This window comes from Mauremys mutica, chromosome 12 (assembly GCF_020497125.1).
Source record: "Mauremys mutica isolate MM-2020 ecotype Southern chromosome 12, ASM2049712v1, whole genome shotgun sequence".
Lineage (NCBI taxonomy): Eukaryota > Metazoa > Chordata > Testudines > Geoemydidae > Mauremys > Mauremys mutica.
Window position 1 is genome coordinate 34,753,195 of NC_059083.1, and position 19,096 is coordinate 34,772,290.

Consider the following 19,096-nt stretch of genomic DNA (forward strand, 5'->3'; position numbering starts at 1 on the left):
TTCCCTACAAGGTCGCATTTTTCATCTTAATACTGAGTGCCTGCAGCTCTGGGGTTATAGATCTCTCAGACACAGGTCCGGGCATCAGAATTCAGCTTGCATGCGGCCATCGTAAGCCACTGTCTTTCGGCTTCTGCAGTGATTTACCCCTCCCCCCAACGCATGGCTAATACCATGCTAGCTCCCTGCTAATCAACACCCTCCCCCCCCCCCCCCCCCACTGCGTGGCTGGTAGCTTGGGGAAGATCCCTGCTGACCAAACACAAAAAAGATCATCGGTATTTCACTCCTCCCCTCCCCCCGCTTGGCTACGTGCAGGAAAGGATTTTTTTTAAGCTGCTGCAGTCCACGAACCCAGTAGGAAAATGGCCATCCCCCTTACTTAAATTCCTGATTTTCAACCAGGTTACCCTGAACGATATCACTTTGCTGAGGATAACACAGCGAGATAAAGAACGGATGCTTCTTGAATGCCAGCAATCACCGGGACCATACGCAGCTATGCTTTGCCATGCAATGATACCTGATTACTTGCTACATGCATGGCGTGGTAAAGTGTCCTACCATGGTGGGCGGAACAAGGCTGCCTTGCCCAGAAACCTTCTGCAAAGGCTTCTGGAGTACCTCCAGGAGCACTTCATCGAGATGTCCCTGGAGGATTTCCGCTCAATCCCCAGACATGTTAACAAACTTTTCTAAGTAACTATACTGTCTGCGAATGCATCCCAAGTCCTCAGGGCAAATCAATCATTAAAAAACGCTTGCTTAAAAAACAATGTTTGATATTTGCAAAGGTACACTCACCAGAGGTCCCTTCCATGGCTTCATTGTCTGGGGTAGTGGCTTGGGAGGGTAATTCCGTCAGGGTGAGAAAAAGCTCCTGGCTGTTGGGGCTCACGGAGTGCTGGGTGCTGTCTGCTAGCTCGTCCTCCTCTTCTTCATCTTCCCCATCCACATAATCCTCAGCCATGGCAGAGATTACAACCCCCACCTCGGAATCCACGGACAGGGGTGGGGTAGTTGTGGCGCAGCCCCCTAGAATTGCATGCAGCTCAGCGTAGAAGCGGCATGTTTTTGGCCCTGCCCCGGACCTTCCGTTTGCTTCTTTGGTTTTCTGGTAGGCTTGTCTGAGCTCCTTAACTTTCACTCTGCACGGCAGTGAGTCCCTGCTGTGGCCTTTATCCGTCATAGCCTTAGAAATTCTTTCAAATACTTTTTCATTTCGTCTTTTGGAACGCAGTTCTGTTAGCACTGAATCCTCTCCCCATATACCGATCAGATCCAGTACCTCCCGTGCAGTCCATGCTGGGGCTCTTTTTCGATTCTCAGGAGACTGCATTGTTACCTGTGCAGATGAGCTGTGCGTGGTCACCTGTGCTGATGAGCTCTCCACACTGGGGAAGCAGGAAATGAATTTCAAAAGTTCGCGGGGCTTTTCCTGTCTACCTGGCCAGTGCATCAGAGTTCAGAACGCTGTCCAGAGCGGTCAGTGGTGCACTGTGAGATACCGCCCGGAGGCCAATACCGTCGATTTGCGGCCACACTAACCCTATTCCGATATGTTAATCCCGATATTAGCGCTACTCCTCTCGTCGAGGAGGAGTACAGAAACCGATTTAAAGAGCCATTAAAATCGATATAAGGGGCCTCTTAGTGTGGACGGGTGTGGCGTTAAATCGGTTTAACGCTCCTAAAACCGGTTTAAACGCGTAGTGTAGACCAGGCCACTAACTTCTGGTTCTACTGCATGGAGCATTGTTAAGGGTCCTTGCTAAGCAACTGTGGGGAGATGCAGTTGATGACAGTGCTATAAAAACGTCAGGACATTTGAATCAGGATTTCCATATCCGTGTGTCCAATGAGCTGTTTACGTGCTGCACGAGATTTATTTAGTTATAACATAATCCTTATTATGCACACTCTGTTTATTCTCATTTTGTCTTCATCAAGTTACAATGAAAATGAAATTATCGTCTCTCCACCATGGTTCCACAGCAAGAGTCTCTCTGCCTGGTTTCATCATTTTTCTTCATTAATTTACCGATTCACAACGTGGTGTCAGGTAGGCAATACCACTCATTCATTGCCCCCCCCCCCCCAACACACACCCATTACTTATTCCTTTGCTTAGCTGTTAAGGTGCATATAGGGACAAAATTATACAACAACATTACAAGTATCGGAAAAAGAACATCACTTTAGCCTACTTAATTCTACCACTTGATCAATGCCTAGGAGAAATCATGTGCCAGATGCGATCCCATTTCCCTTTATGGTTTTCTGGTCTTCACTGAAATCACCAGCCTTTTATTGAGGAATACCTGGAACATCACACAACCTGAAGACACTAACAGGGTTTAAAAAAAAAAAAAACCGAGATAAGTTCATGGAGGACAGGTCCTTCAATAGCTAGTAGCCAAAGGCTGGGAGTGGGCGGCAGGGCATGGATCACTTGATGATCACCTGTTCTGTTCATTTCCTCTAGGGCACCTGGCATTGGTCACTGTCAGAAGACAGGACACTGGGCTAGATGGACCGTTGGTCTGACCCAGTCTGGCCATTCTTATGTTATGTTAAGCCTGCTCTGTTGCCCCTGCACCCGGGATGCCAGTACATGAAATTGTGTGGTAGCTCTGTAATGGTACTTGGGGAAGAATTTGGTGCTGAGTTATTCTGAACACACACAATAGCAGTGCTTGTCAAAGAAGACTAAGGTGCACTGATTGAAAAGTTCCTCTTGTTTTCTCTCTGGTATGAGAAAATGTGAAATTTTGCTAGAGGAGGATTAGATGCTGTGATGTGTCTGTAGCCACCTGCAGAGGGCAGAGAAAATTATATATGTTCAGATTGGATGAGTAATCTAGGGCATCAATTTCTAGACAAATGCAACGGCAAATCTTCTGTTTTTCACCTCTTAAAAATATTTAAATTTCTGCTAGAAAGAATGACCAGCTTTTCTTTAACCTGTACTGCATATTTTCCCTGTAAGTACAGCAGCTGCAAAAACAGAATCAAAATCATTGCAGCACAGAACAATTGGAGGTACAGCGATGAGAGTACCTAGGTCCCCCGACGGAACAATGAAATTCCATCAGAAGGAAATATTTGCTAAATCAGTCTCTCAGAGCCTCTCTTTGCCCATTTGGAAAATGAGGACAGTAATACTTACCTAGCTGACAATTCATTCATGCTCCTCTGGAGTACAGCTACCATAGCCGGGCTGGGGGGGGGGGGAGAATCTAAGTAGATGGACACCCACCTCCTCCGCATCAGCTGCTGCTGTCTCATGAGTGCAACTACCAACTAAGTTGAGGAATAGCCGCAGTGCGTTCACCACCAGTTCCTGAGGGCCAGCTGAGTTTGCTGAGTCTGCTCGGTGCTGTCAGGTGACTGCAAACCACACTTGGCTCAGATTGCAGAGTCAAAACCAAACTAACAGCATTTTAATATTTTGGTTTCAACCAGGGGTGAAAGTAACTTACAGGACTTACCAGTACGCTGGAGTCCTGAGCAGGGATGGGGCCTCAACCGGAAGGGCTGTGGTCTTGACCAGAAGAGGCGGGGGCTCCAGCTGTGGTAGTGGCGGCTGGAAGCCCTGGGCCCTTTAAATTCCCGAAGGAGCCCAAGGGCTCCTGGCTTGCTGCCACTACCCCGGGGCTCTGGCAGCGGAGCTTGGGTGGCCGTTTAAAGGGCCTGAGGCTCCGGCTGCCGCTACCACCCTGGGCCCTTTAAATCTCTACCCAAGCCCCACTGACAGCGCTGGGGTAGTGGCAGAGGGGCTCTGGCAGTGATTTAAAGGGCCACGGGTGCCCAGCCACTGCTACTGCAGTGGAGCCCCCGGCACTTTAAATTGCCTCCACTACCCGGGGGCTCCAGCAGCGGGGCTCTTGCGGCAATTTAAAGGGCCCATACAGGCTTACTTTCACCTCTGGTTTCAATGCTTGAAACCTAGTGGTATAAGTTTTGGGTGGATCCTCCCTCCTATTTTTTGTCTCTGCAGAAAAGCCATTGTACAACTGGTTGAGATTTTAAGGACAGGTCATTGTGCGGGAGATGAAACTAGGAAACCGCTTGAGAAAATGAGCACCAATTAGCACCAAGCCCCGAAGAGCCATGGCCAGTTCCAAGTTGACTATGTACAGCAGAAGCTCAGAGTTGTGAACCCCTGGGGAACGGAGGTTGTTCGTAACTCTGAACAAAACGTTATGGTGGTTCTTTCAAAAGTTTACAGCTGAACATTGACTTAACACAGCTTTGAAGAAAAATGCTGCTTTTAACCATCTTAATTGAAATGAAACAAGCACAGAAGCAGTTTCCTTACCTTGTCAAATCTTTTTTATAAATTTTCCCCTTGCTTTTGTAGTAGTTTACATTTAACACAGCACTGTACTGTATTTGCTGCCTTTTTCTTTTTTTTTCTTTGGGGGGTGGGGGTGTCTCTGCTGCCTGATTGTGTACTTCTGGTTCCAAATGAGGGGTGTGGTTGACAGGTCAGTTTGTAACTCTGGTGTTCATAACTCTGAGGTTCTACAATATGTAAATTTTAGAAAGGATTGAAAATTCAGCTTGAATCAGAAACCAAGTGGCTTCATAATATGAGGCCAGCTCTGATCAAATGTAACCATTTATATTTTTTTAATCGATCACCTTAAGAACATAAGAATGGCCATAATGGGTCAAACCAAAGGTCCATCTAGCCCAATATCCTGTCTTCCAACAGCGGCCAAAGCCAAATGCCCCAGAGGGAATGAAGAGAACAGGCAATCACCAACTGATCCATCCCCCGTTGCCCATTCTCAGCTTCTGGCAAACAGAGGCTAGGGACACCATCCCTGCCCATCCTGGCTAATAGCCATTGATGGACCTATCCTCCATGAATTTATCTAGTTCTTTTTTGAAGTCTGTTATAGTCTTGGCCTGCACAACATCCTCTGGCAAAGAGTTCCACAGGTTGACTGTGCGTTGTGTGAAGAAACACTTCCTTTTGTTTGTTTTAAACCTGCTGCATATTATCTTCATTTGATGACCCCTAGTTTTTGTGTTATGGGAAAGACTAAAGAACACTTCCTTATTTACGTTCTCCATGCTAGTCATGATTTTATAGACTCAATCATATGCCCCCTTAGTTGTCCCTTTTCCAAGCTGAAAAGTCCCAGTCGTATTAATCTCTCCTCATACAGAAGCTGTTCCATACCCCCTAATCATTGTTATTGATCTTTTCTGTACCTTTTCCAATTTCAATATATCTCTTTTTGAGATGGGGCGTCCTCATCTGCATGCAGTATTCAAGATGTGGGCGTGTCATGGATTTATATAGAGGCAATGTGATAGTCTCAATTTGTTAAAGTTTATTTTCCTTGTGTCGTGGTACTTTTCACAGCCCAGTTCACAGTCATCGGACCGGATCAACCTGTCATTGCTATTGTGGGTGATGACATTGTGTTACCCTGTCACTTGTCTCCCCCGACGAGTGCTGAGAACATGGACGTGAGATGGTTCCGGTCCCATTACTCTTTCCTTGTGCATCGCTATCGTGATGGAAAGGATCAGACTGAATCTCAGATGCCAGAATATAAAGGAAGGACAGAGTTTCTGAAAGACGGCATCAGAAATGGAAGCATTGCTTTGAGGTTACATAATATCCGACCCACAGATGAGGGACGATACGTGTGCTATTTTGAATCAACTTCCTTTTATAAAGATGCCCATATGGAACTGAAGGTGGCAGGTCAGTAGTTTGTGCTTGTATTTCCTTTAGCAATAGCATTTGATTGTTCTTTTTTCTCATTTGGAGCTCAGTACCAAATAAGCTGTAAGCTTTGGACATGTGTGTTTCTAAACTTAAGGTGTTCTTTCTACTCATTTTGGTTCACCTAAGAGAGGAAGAGGTACATCCTCCTGGGTGGCTAGCCATGAGAGAGTTGCTATATCTTGAGAACCCCAAGGACAGCAAAGGAGCCAGCATGAGCCTCACACCACAAGGCCCCATTCCTCTAAAGACTTCTCCTGGTCAATCAGCATTGTGTTAGCCTTTCACTTATTCAGCCAGACCCAGTTCTCTCTGTGTCCCAAATGCTGTCAGAAACTGAGGCAGCAGAGAGACAACCGAATAATCATTCAGTGAGAGGTGCAGACGAATATAAAAAGCAAAGTAATGGTGCATCTCTTAATCAAAATATCTCATATCACAGTCAAGTCCACTGTTTTTACGTACATGCTGAGGGCCTGATCTAAAGCCCTTAGAAATCAACGGGAGGCTTGCCAATGTCTTTCAAGCTGAGTGTAACATCTTCAGTAAAGTTTGGCTCAAGCCTCGAATCAGGCGAGGTGAAAATAGTTTAGTTGTCTAGGACAGTGGTTATCAACCAGGGGCCCTGGGGGACCGCAAGCAGGTTTCAGGAGGGCCACCAAACAGGGCTGCCAGTAGATTCGCAGGGGCCCAGGGCAGAAAGCTGAAGTCCCACTGCATGAGGTTGAAGCTAAAACCTGAGCAACTGAGTGTTGCGTGGCCCCATGTGGAGTGGGGCCCCAGGTTATTGCCCTGCTCCCTACCCCCTAACGCTGGCCCTGGCTTTTACAGTATATTCAGGAAAACAGTTGGTGTGGCAGAGGTGGGCCGTGGAGTTTTTATAGCATGTTGTTGGGGGGCCTCAGAGAGAAAAAGGTTGAGAACCCCTGGCATAGGTTGCTTTCATTAGGCAGGAAGAAAATGACTCTGAACTACGCTATAGGAACCTGTTTACCCATAAGAAGCAGCAGAGATGAGCTGTGGTCCCTGATCATAGAGGCCACTGAGAGATCTATTGAAATCTGCAGGACGCCTTCCTGAATACGTCATTAAAAGAGATTCAGTCACAGATACCACCACTTTTTCCATCACCAGTCTCATGCTCAGCTGCTACAGATCTCAGGAAATTGTGAAATCATGATGTGACTGTAGATGTCTCCTCAGCACTTTCTCAGTAATTTACCCTCTACAATGGAGTTGAAAATGGGCACTGATGGATAAGATTGTGAATACTAAGACTCCCGTTATGAAGAGAGGTCTGATTTCTTTGTGGAAGAGGGATGGCATCAGAGACGACGCGTGCGGGGTGGGGCATGTGAGGTCGCATCCCCCCCCATTTGCTACTTGGCTTGTACTGAGCATGCTCACACAGACTGAGCATGCTCAGTAACACTGCTGAAGCCGGCTGCCCTTACTCTGCCCTCCCACTATTGGCAGGCATGGGTCGTCTCTGTCTGGCATCCTATTCTTTCAAAAGAGTGGCCATCAATAAGTGGCCTAATGGCCCCCATTAGTTTGGCATCATCCAAGAGCAGGTGTTTGTTCACTGCTCTCTCAGCACATCCTGAGCATCTGTCAGCAACAGTGGATGAAACTAAGGGGCTGTCTGCATTGCAGCCAGGGGCGTTGATAGTTCCTCATGTAGATATACCCATGCTAACTGTCCTGTAGCTAGCTTGCTAAAACTAGAAGTGAGAATGCCAGGGCCCGGGCTTTAGAGCAGCTTTCACCACCCTGGGAACATACCTGCTGGAGCAGGTGGCAGTGAAGCCCATGTTGTGGCATCCTCGTTTTTACTTTTAGCGAGCCAGTTAGTGCTGATCCAGCTACCTGTCCTGTTCTAACCCTGTCCCCCTAAGCCAGACAGGTGCCTTTTTAACTAACTTAACTTATGCACTTTATGCCATGTGGCACAGAGGGCCTTCACCGCTGCCATGCATCTTTGTTGGTTTATTGCTTCAATCTGAGCTTCTTCCCAAGTCACTTTGGCTTTCGATTCTGCTTCTGTTGAGCATTCCCATGCATTTGTTGTGCTGAAGGTTTAAATACTTGATATAAGTTCTAATGTTAAAGAGACAAGTTGGGCCAGGTAATATCTCTTACTGGACCAACTTCTGTTGGGGAGAGAGCCAAGCTTTCTAGTTTGCACAGAGCTCTTCTTCAGGTCTGGGAACCTAACTCAGAGTGTTCCATCTTGTATTTACCTGTGACACTCTCGGTTAGTTTCCCAGACTTGAAGAAGAGCTCTGTGTAAGCTCAAAAGCTTGTCTCTCTCCACAATGGTAGTTGGTGCAATAAAAGTGTTACCTCGCCCGCCTTGTCTCTCTAATATCCTGCAGCCGACATGCTACAACACCACAGCAGAATATAAAATTGAAACAGTTTTTTATTCCACTCTCCTCCAGCTCTAGGTGCTGCTCCTCTCCTCTCTGTTGAGGGTTATCAGGATGGAGGGATCCGAGTGGTGTGCCAATCAGCTGGGTGGTACCCAGAGCCTGAGGTTTTCTGGAGAGATCTCACTGGACAACATGTACCGTTGCTGTCTGAAACAAAATTCCAAGGGGCTAATGGCCTGTTTGAAACGCAAACTTCTATAATCATAACAGAAACCTCAAACCAGAACATCTCCTGTTCTATTAGGAGCACTCTCCTCAAACAAGAAAAGGAATCAAGAATTTATATAGCAGGTCAGTTGCGGTCCAAGCCATAATGTGACCATCAACACGCACACCCGCAATTGGCTAACAATGTTAAAGTGTCTATACCAATGAAAACTATCTTACAAACAGCCACTAAGCATTATCATGTATGTAAATGAATAGTGTCTGAATGGTACATAAATATTCAAACAGAGGATGTTGTGCAGGCCAAGACTATAACACGGTTCAAAAAAGAACTAGATAAGTTCATGGAGGATAGGTCCATCAATGATAGGACAGGATGGTGTCCCTAGCCTCTGTTTGCCAGAAGCTGGGAATGGGCAACAAGGGATGGATCATTTGATGATCACTTGTTCTGTTCATTCCCGCTGGGGCACCTGGCATTGGCCACTGTTGGAAGACAGGATACTGGGCTAGATGGACCTTTTGGTCTGACCAGTATGGCTGTTCTTATGTTCTTATTGTTCCTAATTCCTTCCCAAGCTATTGTCTCCCCACAGCTGAACAGTAGCAGATTTCATGGCCTCACAGGTTTGCTGCCCATTGGAGGAGAGATCACCCAGACTCTGCCTTGGTGATATTCTTAGTGCAGCATGTTTTATTTATGCTACATACATGAATCCTTGAAGTGAGATGGTCACAAACAGCATGCAGGGTGAAACCCTCTGTCAGAAATTTCAGCTGCCTTGTTCCCCGAGAACAGCTCTGCTCTAATAATTCACTCTCCTTAACCATGCGTTCAGGTGACTCCAGCTATAGCAGATAGCTTACCTCCCTTCTGTGCTTCAAAACAAATAAAGTTCTAACCTAGTTTAATCAATGCAAACAACCTACACAGAATGTGTGGTGTGGATTCACTAAGAGTGGGTATGTGTCTGGAAGGTGGGGGCCACTGACACACAGTGACTATGGCAAGAAGGGCGGCATTTCCAGTCTGTACAAGGAGCAGTAGGTGAGACAGAGTGCCTTTTGGCTTCATGGCAAAATGGAGGCATAGCAGAGGGAACACTCGCTGCCACAGCACCTCCTGCTGGTTACCTCAGGAATTAGCTCAATTCCAGCTCTTGGAGTGCCCTCTGCTGGCTGGTGTTTCACCTGCTGCAGGCCCCGTGTCCCTCCTGGACCCCTGTGCCCCTTGTCTTGGGGTGCTGCCCCACACTTTGCGTCTTCTTTCTAGGGGAACCCATTCCCTTGCCTCAGTGGCTACTGCCAGTTGTCATCTAGCCCCCTTTCTCTGGGACAAACTGCAGTCTGTAATGGCCACTCATCATTGGCAAGGCAGTTGGACTCTCTGCCTCTCCCCGGGCTGCCCCTCTGCAGCCCCAGTACCTGCTTACGCCTTCACTAAGGCCTCATCCTGGGGAGTTGCCAGGCTGAAGCTCCTTCGATTCTCTTGCCCTTCCCCAGCAGTGCTCTGCTCCAGGTACCCTGTGCTCCCAGGCAGCCAGGTCCTTCCCACTCCAAGGCTGGAGTCAGACTCCTCCAGCTCCTGCCCCCCAGCCCTCTTATCAGGGCCAGCTGGACCCTGATTGGGCTGGCCACACCTGTGGTCAGCTACTCCCTCAGCTGCTCTCACTCCTTATCCCAGCTGCATCCTTCTCCAGGGCTGCTTTTAACCCCTGTTCTGCTGGAGTGGGGCAGCCGCTCCACTACAGGAGGATGAGGAGTGGTGTGGTTTCCCATCTCCGTGTACAGAATAAAACCAGTTTAACTGGTCAGAATAAATGTTCATTGCCAATTTAAACCTTCTAAGGGAATTGAATCATTCATGAACTGTCCTGATTTCTAGGAATGTATTTGTTATTCTTAACTGTTTGCTGGATAGTTTGAGTGAAACTGACTGCCAGCCCTCAATCCACAGTCACTTTTCCTGGTGTGTTATGATAGTCATAAAATCATAGAATATCAGGGTTGGAAGGGACCTCAGGAGGTCATCTAGTCCAACCCGCTGCTCAAAGCAGGACCAATCCCCAGACAGATTTTTGCCTCAGATCCCTAAATGGCCCCCTCAAGGACTGACCTCATGAGCCTGGGTTTAGCAAGCTGATGCTCAAACCACTGAGCTATTCCTCCCCCATGTTGCTGTCTATTTGCCACACCTGTTTTCCAGCATCTAAAGTTACATTTTAAAAAACACCACTCTAACATGTATGGTTCTGAATTAAACCTTCCAAATGTGATTTCAGTGTAATCAATGCATTGGTGCCTGCCTGTGTCTGAAGAGAGCCTGAAACAATAGCTCCGAGAGGTGTGAACTGCCCCTGTTTATTTCAGTGGGACAGCCCTGCTGAACTCTAATAAGCATACTTTGATGAGCAGATTTCCCTAGAACAGGGATCCTTTCCAGTGTACCTTCAAACCAACAAATAAAACTAAGGAATTCTCTTCACTGGAATCTTTTTAAAGTAATGTTAAGATTGTAAAGTTCTTTATCTGCCGATGAAAAGCACTATATTAGAGCAAGGTTATTTATTATTATCCCTCGGTATTACATCATGGGGATTTTTTTAAAAACAAAGATCCTTCACATCATAGAAAACCTTTAAGCATAGAAAGGGGAAAGCTTTAATTTCTCCCCATGAGTGTCCAGGAAATCATGACCATGAACCAACTCCTTAGGTTTGGTAGTCAGGAGTTTTGTTAAACTCTCCGCAGAATTCCTGTCATTTAGGTGCTCAAATGTCCTAATTCTCCTTTCACTTTCCTTAGAATTCTCCCAGCACCTAGGCGTGTATCTTCTGGAGGTCGACAACAATCATAATCTAGTGAACTCCTAACGTATTCTTGAGCTACTCATTCACATCCTTAAGGATTCCTCCAAGTGCTTCAGTAATCACTGGGATTGATTTTTGTTCTCGTTTTCCATAATCATTCATGGCAAATTATGAAGAACTCTGTTCTCTTATTTCTTTTCTTTTCTATTTTTATAGCTCTGTCGGCTGGTATGCCTTTGTCGTCCGTCTTTTCTACAACAGCTATATCAAACCTGTTTGCCTGCACGGTTTGGTCTGTGACAATTAGCAGATCCCAGTAAATCTTTGCTTCTTCATTTTCTAGAACATTTTCAGTTTGATGTTCATAACACTGCATAGTTCATTTGAATATATATTTGCCACAGAGACTCCAATGCAGATGCTTGGCAACCTCATTGTGTCTATTCATATATTCTCTCCCAGCCAGGATCCTGCAGGCCCTCAACACATGCTCCACCATCTCTTTCTTTTCAGAACACATTCTGCGTCTTGGGGAGCAGTTCTGTTCAGTCTATTAAGTTTCAAATGTAATTAGGCCTTAAGGAGTACTCTTGAGCACCCATAATGCATCTGTCTCTTTTTTGAGGATAACCATCTACAAGCCATTAATTTGTTAATCTTCTATGACTGATGGGTTTGATCTCTCTCCAGGCATTGCTTTCTGTGTACATATTTTGGGTCTTTCTCTGGTGATGTTGTTTTCTCCTTTCTCTTATGCTTTCTTGGACTGGGATACGCGTTCAGCCACCACCTGTTGTTGTGACCAGATGGGCTTTTACTCTAGCTGACTCCTTATATATTTTGATGTTGTAGTCTTCATTGTCTGTTACTTCCTCTACCCCCATACACAAGACTTTTCCTCCATCACATCATTGGATGTAAAGCTTGTCCACATCTTGATTAACATTTATTAATCTATGTATTACGAGGAGGTTTTTTTTCTTGTTTCCCAATTTTTTTCTTCTGTGCTTGATTCCATTTTATCACTCCTGCCATGTGCCATATTTACGGTATCATCCATACATTGAGTAGTTTTTATTCGTATGTAATATTGTTTCCTCACGTCTTCTGTGACTTTCTTATGTTGTACCTCTGACAGTTCCTTGATCCTGAGATATTTGTAGGGGCCACGGTGAGCGAGATCCTGCATAGTGCCTTTGTTGACTTGTACACAATCAAACTGGACCAGTTTCCCCCTCTTTACAGATGCCGATGGACATTTAGCCGATCCAAACCATAGCTTTATGTTTCACTAAACTGTTCTACGCATCTCATCAATCTCTGTCTTTTGTGACTGTCCCTACGCTTTCAGATCATCCCTGTGCAGAAGATAGTTAGCTGGTGGTGGCTCTTTCCCGAAATGACAACTTCAATTTGTCTCCTGAGGCATCCTTGTGAGTTGCAGCACTGCTACCGCAAACAGCTGTGATGCTATGGAATCCTCTTGAAAGATTTGGACCTCATCAATGAGATTCCCCTCCAGGCGGAATCGAGGGTCCCAGTTAGCCATTCATTGCTGCAGAAAGAATATGATTGTGGGAGGAACCTTGCATATTCTCACTATCTCAGTGATCCACTAATGTGGGATTCTGTCATATCCTTTTTGTAGACTACCGTAGCCCATAAGGGCTGGTTTGCCTTCATTATATTCCACTGTAACACAAGGAACATACAGGCCTGGATCCTGTAAGTCAGTAGCTTAAGCAAGTTAGCATAAGTACAGTCAAATGTAGTAGGCCCTAGATCTTTGGCATAGCTAAATGGCCAGTTACCCTTTAGATTCTGGGGAACTAGGAATAGCTCCCTCAATAGCAGGAGTTGAAATCTAACAGTAAACAGCAGCCGCAGGAACAAGGAAGTGATCACTGCAAACTTGCCTGAGTAGGAAGTGAAGGGTAGGATAATGAGATAAATGGCAATATGTATGAATATGCTGACCTACAGGATAAGTGCACCCCGATATTATGAGGGTGAGGAACTCAGATTCAGGCATGGAAGGGCTAACCACCAGGTGCAGGCTGTTAGCTTTCCGTCATTGGACCCTTCAGCTGTATAGTTATCTACCATTAATCTTGGGCATTGAGGAACCTGGACCATCGGACTCGTTCGGCATGCCAGAGGCGGGGCTGGTCCTTTGTCTCTTACCACCAGGTCCTCAAGGAAGGGTGTGGGTAGGCAAATCTAAGAGCTCATGCAAAAAATGATACCACAGATATCCCCCAATGCTGTGTTATTCATAATTGTTTATGTGGCTTGGAGCTTTTCTGGCTTTCTTATTGATTTTAATAAAAATCTCTAAAGCTTTGCTTTGCCCACAGTGTGTGAGTCCTCACCCTACACCTCGAGGTTCCCTACAAGATATTGAACTCATTGGTTTGAGTTCAGTGTAGCCTGATTCTGGGACAAGAATCCTCTTGCCCTCAGTCTATTAATAAGATCAGCTGGCAACCAATACATGTATTATTAACAATTAAAAAGATTAGGCAACACTAATCATACCTCTCGCTAGCTTTTTCTTCTTTCTGTTTTGCATCCTTTGTGACCCTTCTGTTCAACATCAGGTGGTTTTGCATCCCTTTCATGTTTGCTGTGCAATTTTCTTGCTCAGGATGCAGCATTCGACTGTAAATTAGCACTGTCCAAATCTTCTTTGCTGGAGGTGCCATTATAGACGTTTCCACACAGTTGGTAAACACATGATCAGCCTGTAACTCTGAGGATCACTGCAGCTTTCTTTCTTCCTTCTTTCTTTTCTCTTTGTCACCATCCATCTTGGGCATCTGTTCTTCAAACATTTGTTAATTTTTTCCAGTAGGCAGTCATAGAGAGTGGTTTGTCATGTCATCCACAATCCATGCAGCCTACTTAATCCTCATGCTTTCTAATTTTTCATTCCTCTGTGTCTCATCTATTTCTTTCTCTGATATTTCTGTATATTCCTCAATCGTGTTTGTGTTTTTTTTCACATTTTCCCACTGTTTGTTACATGTTATAATTCTCTTATGTTGTTAGTAGTAGTAATTTGAGTACGTTGCTATTGAAGAACTCTCTAAAGTTCTGGGGGAAAAAAAGAAATTCATAATTAAGATTAAATTACAAGAAACCTACATTTTTGGAAAACTGGAAATTTGCAGGTAAGATAGTTAAGTCTTTTTTTAAGTCTAGTGTGTTTTTTTTGTTTTTTTATAAAGATAGTATAGACTCAAATCACTGATATGTGTCTGGATTCTTCACTTTAGCAAAGTTTTCTGTGTCGGTTATTTTTATCTTATGGGTTGTTTGTCAAAAACGGTTCACGTCAACTATAATTATTTTATGTGATATCACAGCATTGAACAATATCTCAGCAGTGAATCAAGCCAAGCCAACTTACTCACTGATACCATATATCACTGTTAAAAATGGTTCTAACCAAGATCATTTTAAGTCAGTTTCTGATCACTTTTATAGTTTAAACAGGGCCATCTCTGATTCCTCGTCTCACCCAAATTCTGCTGTACATGTATATATTTGTAATAAAAACCATTTGACCTTTGTCCTTGCTTCCAAAATAATGCCAATTCAATTTTTTTTTCCAGAACTTTTTTTCCCGAAGAAATCTGCCTGGATTGCCATTCTGTGCACGATCCTGGTTATTCAGGGTTTTTTTATTGGCCTCTTAATTTATCGCTTGAAAACAAAAGGTAATACATTAAATTAGGAAATAAACTATAGAGAGACATTCTTGTAATAAATAAATAAAAAGATGTTTTAATGTTATATAGTGATGGTGATGACTCCATAGTTAAGGTTGTTACTTTAGTTTCAAATTATTGCAAAGTCTTTTTTTTGTTCCCTTCTCTAAAATCTCAAAACAGTGATATCAGCACAAAAAAATTATTGCCCTAGAGCTGTGGGTAATCTTTGTTGTGCAAAATTGGAAGTGATTTGAACAAAGGATTCCCAATTTACAGCATCCTAAATATGGGATTGTTCATCCAAGCTCCATTTTTTTTTCTTTTACCATTTCTTAAGAACAAAACAAAGGAGAAACTTAAAATTTAGTTTATTGGACTTCGCAGCTGAGATCTAGTGTTCAGAACCAAAATACAGTTGTATAAAGTGGAAATATGCAACACGGATAAGGCCCAAATTATCATGTCATCACTGATTTTGAATTGCCTCTGGTTTTGTGTAATGAATCCAAGGGTATGATTGACTTCAAAATTAGCCCTGGCTTTCACTGAGATGTTGCTCCTAGCCCCATCTTCTATTCACACACAGCCCTCTGGCCTGAGATCACTGGTCCTTTCCACCCAGGCTAGCTCACACAGCTGGGGCTGTGCTTTCACTCAGGCTGGTATTCCAGTGAGGGCTCAGGCTAAATCACTAGAATTCTTTTGGTCTTCCAGTTCCTTCCCATAATTCCTCTAGTTGCCCAGAAGGACAGACAAGTTCTCCCAAAAATCACTGGGAAAGAATCATAGAATGACTCAACTTAGCATAGCCCAAAGAACCCTGGGATATGACCCCAGAAGCCCTAGTATTGCACAAGGGTGAATGCAACAATAGTGAAGACACAGTAACTTTCTGAGTATGTGTTTGCAGAGCAGCCACAGACCTGGGCTAGGCTAACCTAGATGCTCAGACCCAAGTGCCAGTCATTCAAGTTAACTCTGCAATGAAGATGTACCCTGAGACTCCTGGAGCCTGGTTTTAAGATCTGAGGAATCTCAATTCCAGCTGAAGTCGAAGGTTACTGTAGATGTTGAGCTCTTCTGAAAGTCAGGCACAGGGTGTATCATGCGGGGCATGTTAAAACTCAGGAACCCAAACAATGACCATTTTCACGGTGCACCAGTTTTGTGGGGCCTGGAGCCAAGAGATCTGGGACCCCATTCTGGGTCTTTTGCACATGCCTATTTTCATTCAGAGCAGAGTCACTTTATCTTGCATGTAGTGAACGCACAGACACCTTGTTTGGCCACTCTGCCAGCGTACCCCAGAGTCATGGGTAAATTGTAATTATAAAGGACATAGTCTTTTTACGGTGTATCTCTGGAGAAAATAAATGTAATAATAAGCGTGTATTTATTTCTGCTTATTTTTTAGAGATGAAGGCTGCAGAATATAGTAAGTGTTATTCCTTCTCCTTTCACAGTCTTCTGCACACAGCTGTATTCTTGTTTTCAGGGGGCGGGAGGGAGTTGCTTGGTTTGGGATTTTTTTTATTTCATTTGGTTTTTAATTGAATTTTTAAAAGGTATTGCGGGGTGGGTTAATATTAAATATGTGGAATTTTCACATTGAAAGGAAACTTTATTAAAAAAAAAAGTTATGTGACTAAAACCAGGAAGATTGAATAGAAATGACACGTCAGCCTTAATCTTGGTACTGACAATCTAATATAATAAAGGCATGAGATTTAACATATACAACGAAGGGAAAATATAAGGCCCTGATTCAGAAAAGTTTTATGCAAGTCTTTAAGTGTCTCCCTATTTAGGGCAGCCCTTAAGCACATGCTTAATTTTTAAGCATGTGGGTTTTTTTGTTTGTTTGTTTTTTTGTTTTTTTGTCACATTGAAGGCAATTGGGACATAAGCACATGTCAAAATTTTGCAAGTGCCTAAACCTTTCTTTTCTAGTAAGGACATGAGGCACTGAAGGTGGAAAGTTTATATTTCTAGAAATCAAAGATACAATAAATGCTTAAAGCATGTTATCAAAATAGTAATATTAGTAACTTTATTTCCTGTTATTTCAAATCTTTGGAAATAATCATAATGGATTCGGACCTGCTCCAACTGGGCTGGATACAAAGCCAGGGTCTTTTCCCTTCTCTCTCGTGAGATTTGGAATTGGATCCATAAGATACGATTGAGGATTTGCCATGGACATCAGTGAGCGAAGCGTTAGACCTTTAATGAAGGGGGTTATTTGTTTTTGTTTGTTTTTAAAAATGCTCTAAATTTATCTCCAGGTTAATTATGATAATATAGAAATATTAGTTATTGGAAATTTCTGTAAACTCGGTATTAAATGTGTAGCCTTTGAAAGAGAACTGCTCATGTATATGTAACTGTATATGTATTTCTGACATTATTTCATGGTAACTTTTTTTACTAGAACTTATAACTAGAGATGTTTGGAAAATGTACTGACATTTTGTTCTTTGAAAATTAGTTTCCGAAAAAAAGTCAAAATGTTTAAAAAATAATAATAATGGAACCAAAAAGCTTTAAAAAATGAAAATTGTCATTTCAAATTGACAGTTTAGCACGAAGTATGGTTTTATTGGTTTAAATGGAAAAAGTATCTGAATACTGATATTTTAATTTGAAATGAAACAAAAATTGTCTCATTTCTAAATGTTGATTTACATTTTTTATTTTTTATTTTGACATTTCCCCACAGAAAGAGAGTGTTTTTTCTCCTATGGGAATCATTGTTTTTCCTCCACAAATTACAATTTCAATTAAATATTCTTTGCAGGAAAAGTTCTCAAACACATTTTTGACCAGATTTACTTATAACTGTTTCCCCCTTTCCACTCCCCACATTTCATTCTGTATAATATCGCTGCCTCCTAATTCAGTGTTCATTCAGAGGAGTTCTCATTTCTTCTTCTTGATTTGCAGGGTGGAGAAACTGCCTCACAGAAGCAGGTAATAAATGTTCATATTTTATCAAAGTCCAAATCCCATCCCCCGAAGGGTTCCTAACATTCTGTTCACTTTTTTGACTGCCGCTGCACACTGAGCAGAAGTTTTCAGAGTAGAGTTGACCATTTTGGTTGGATGTATTCCTGGAGATTTCATCACATGACATAGTCTTTAATTAAAGATGAAACTTTAATTCCTGGAGAATCCAGGGAAATCCTGGAGGGTTTGCAACCCTATGTCAGAGAACTATCCACAATGACTCCAAGGTCTCTATCTTGAGTGGCAACAGGTAATTTAGAACCCAACATTTTGTTGGGATTACGTTTTCCCATGTGCAGTACTTTGCATCTATCAGCATTGAATTCCATCAGCCATTTTGGTGCAGGCAGTTTCCTGGCTCAGCAATCCCTTGGTCTGCCACACCAGCAAGCTGCGTGCCCAGGGAGTTCTGGCCCCGATCCGAAAACCCAGACCAAGGCACCTAACTCCCAGTTTTAGGCATCACTGTGATCCACAAAACCCCTGCCTGGCTGCCACCTGAATGGAGGTGTCTCAACTCAGGGACTTTCACTCAAAAATGTAGGCACCAAAGGCCTAAGCTTCTGTTTCTGGGCAGGCATGTCGCTGCCTCCCTCAGGCACCTGGGTGCCTATCTTCCCACCTAAGCCCCAGTGTGAGTCAGGAGCCAGGGAACACACTGGGGCCCAATCTGGTAGGCGGGCTCAGATGCCACCGTACTCAGTGTAGCCAGTGCTTAGGGTACTCGCCCACAGCAGCTCAGGCTCCATGGGGAGCTCTTATCACAGCCCAGCTCTGGTGGCATGGGGGTGGGACTTTGGGGGAAGAGGAGGGGCATAGGGTGGGGGCCATGTAGAGGAGAAGTAGCTTTAGGGGCCTATCTCTCCTGATTCATATAAGAAGCCTAGGCGCCTCACTCAGGATTTGGGGTTCCCTTTTTTTTTTTAACAGTCATTTTCTAGGTGCTTAAAAGTTCGGTGTTGTAATGCTGAGTGTCCCTTGGTGGAATGGGGGGCTCTGGTCTCTCTGCTTCCTCTCAGGGTCACTCTCACAACTGCATCTCTGGCTTTCTCCTTGTAACACCCACACCCACACCCCAAACCCCTAGCTCCTGCATCTGCCCAGGGCTGGTACTAGCACTCCAAGCATGTGCTTGGGGTGGCACTTTCCAAGGGGCGGCACTCCAGCCCTGTCTCCCCCACCCCTTTTTTTTTTGCTTGGGGCACACAAAGC

The 19,096-nt window shown here is 44.1% G+C and overlaps 1 protein-coding gene across 1 annotated transcript in view; it reads left to right on the forward strand.

The window, feature by feature from the left end:
- LOC123345261 (butyrophilin subfamily 1 member A1-like) overlaps positions 1 to 19,096 on the forward strand; it is a 39,342-nt gene that overhangs the window by 11,070 nt on the left and 9,176 nt on the right. Inside the window, exons 3-8 of the mRNA XM_044982011.1 lie at positions 1,951 to 2,062; positions 5,381 to 5,728; positions 8,194 to 8,475; positions 14,780 to 14,884; positions 16,293 to 16,313; positions 17,822 to 17,848. Of these exons, the coding sequence (XP_044837946.1) occupies positions 1,984 to 2,062; positions 5,381 to 5,728; positions 8,194 to 8,475; positions 14,780 to 14,884; positions 16,293 to 16,313; positions 17,822 to 17,848 (862 nt within the window). The 5' untranslated portion in view covers positions 1,951 to 1,983. The remainder of the gene's footprint in view (positions 1 to 1,950; positions 2,063 to 5,380; positions 5,729 to 8,193; positions 8,476 to 14,779; positions 14,885 to 16,292; positions 16,314 to 17,821; positions 17,849 to 19,096) is intronic.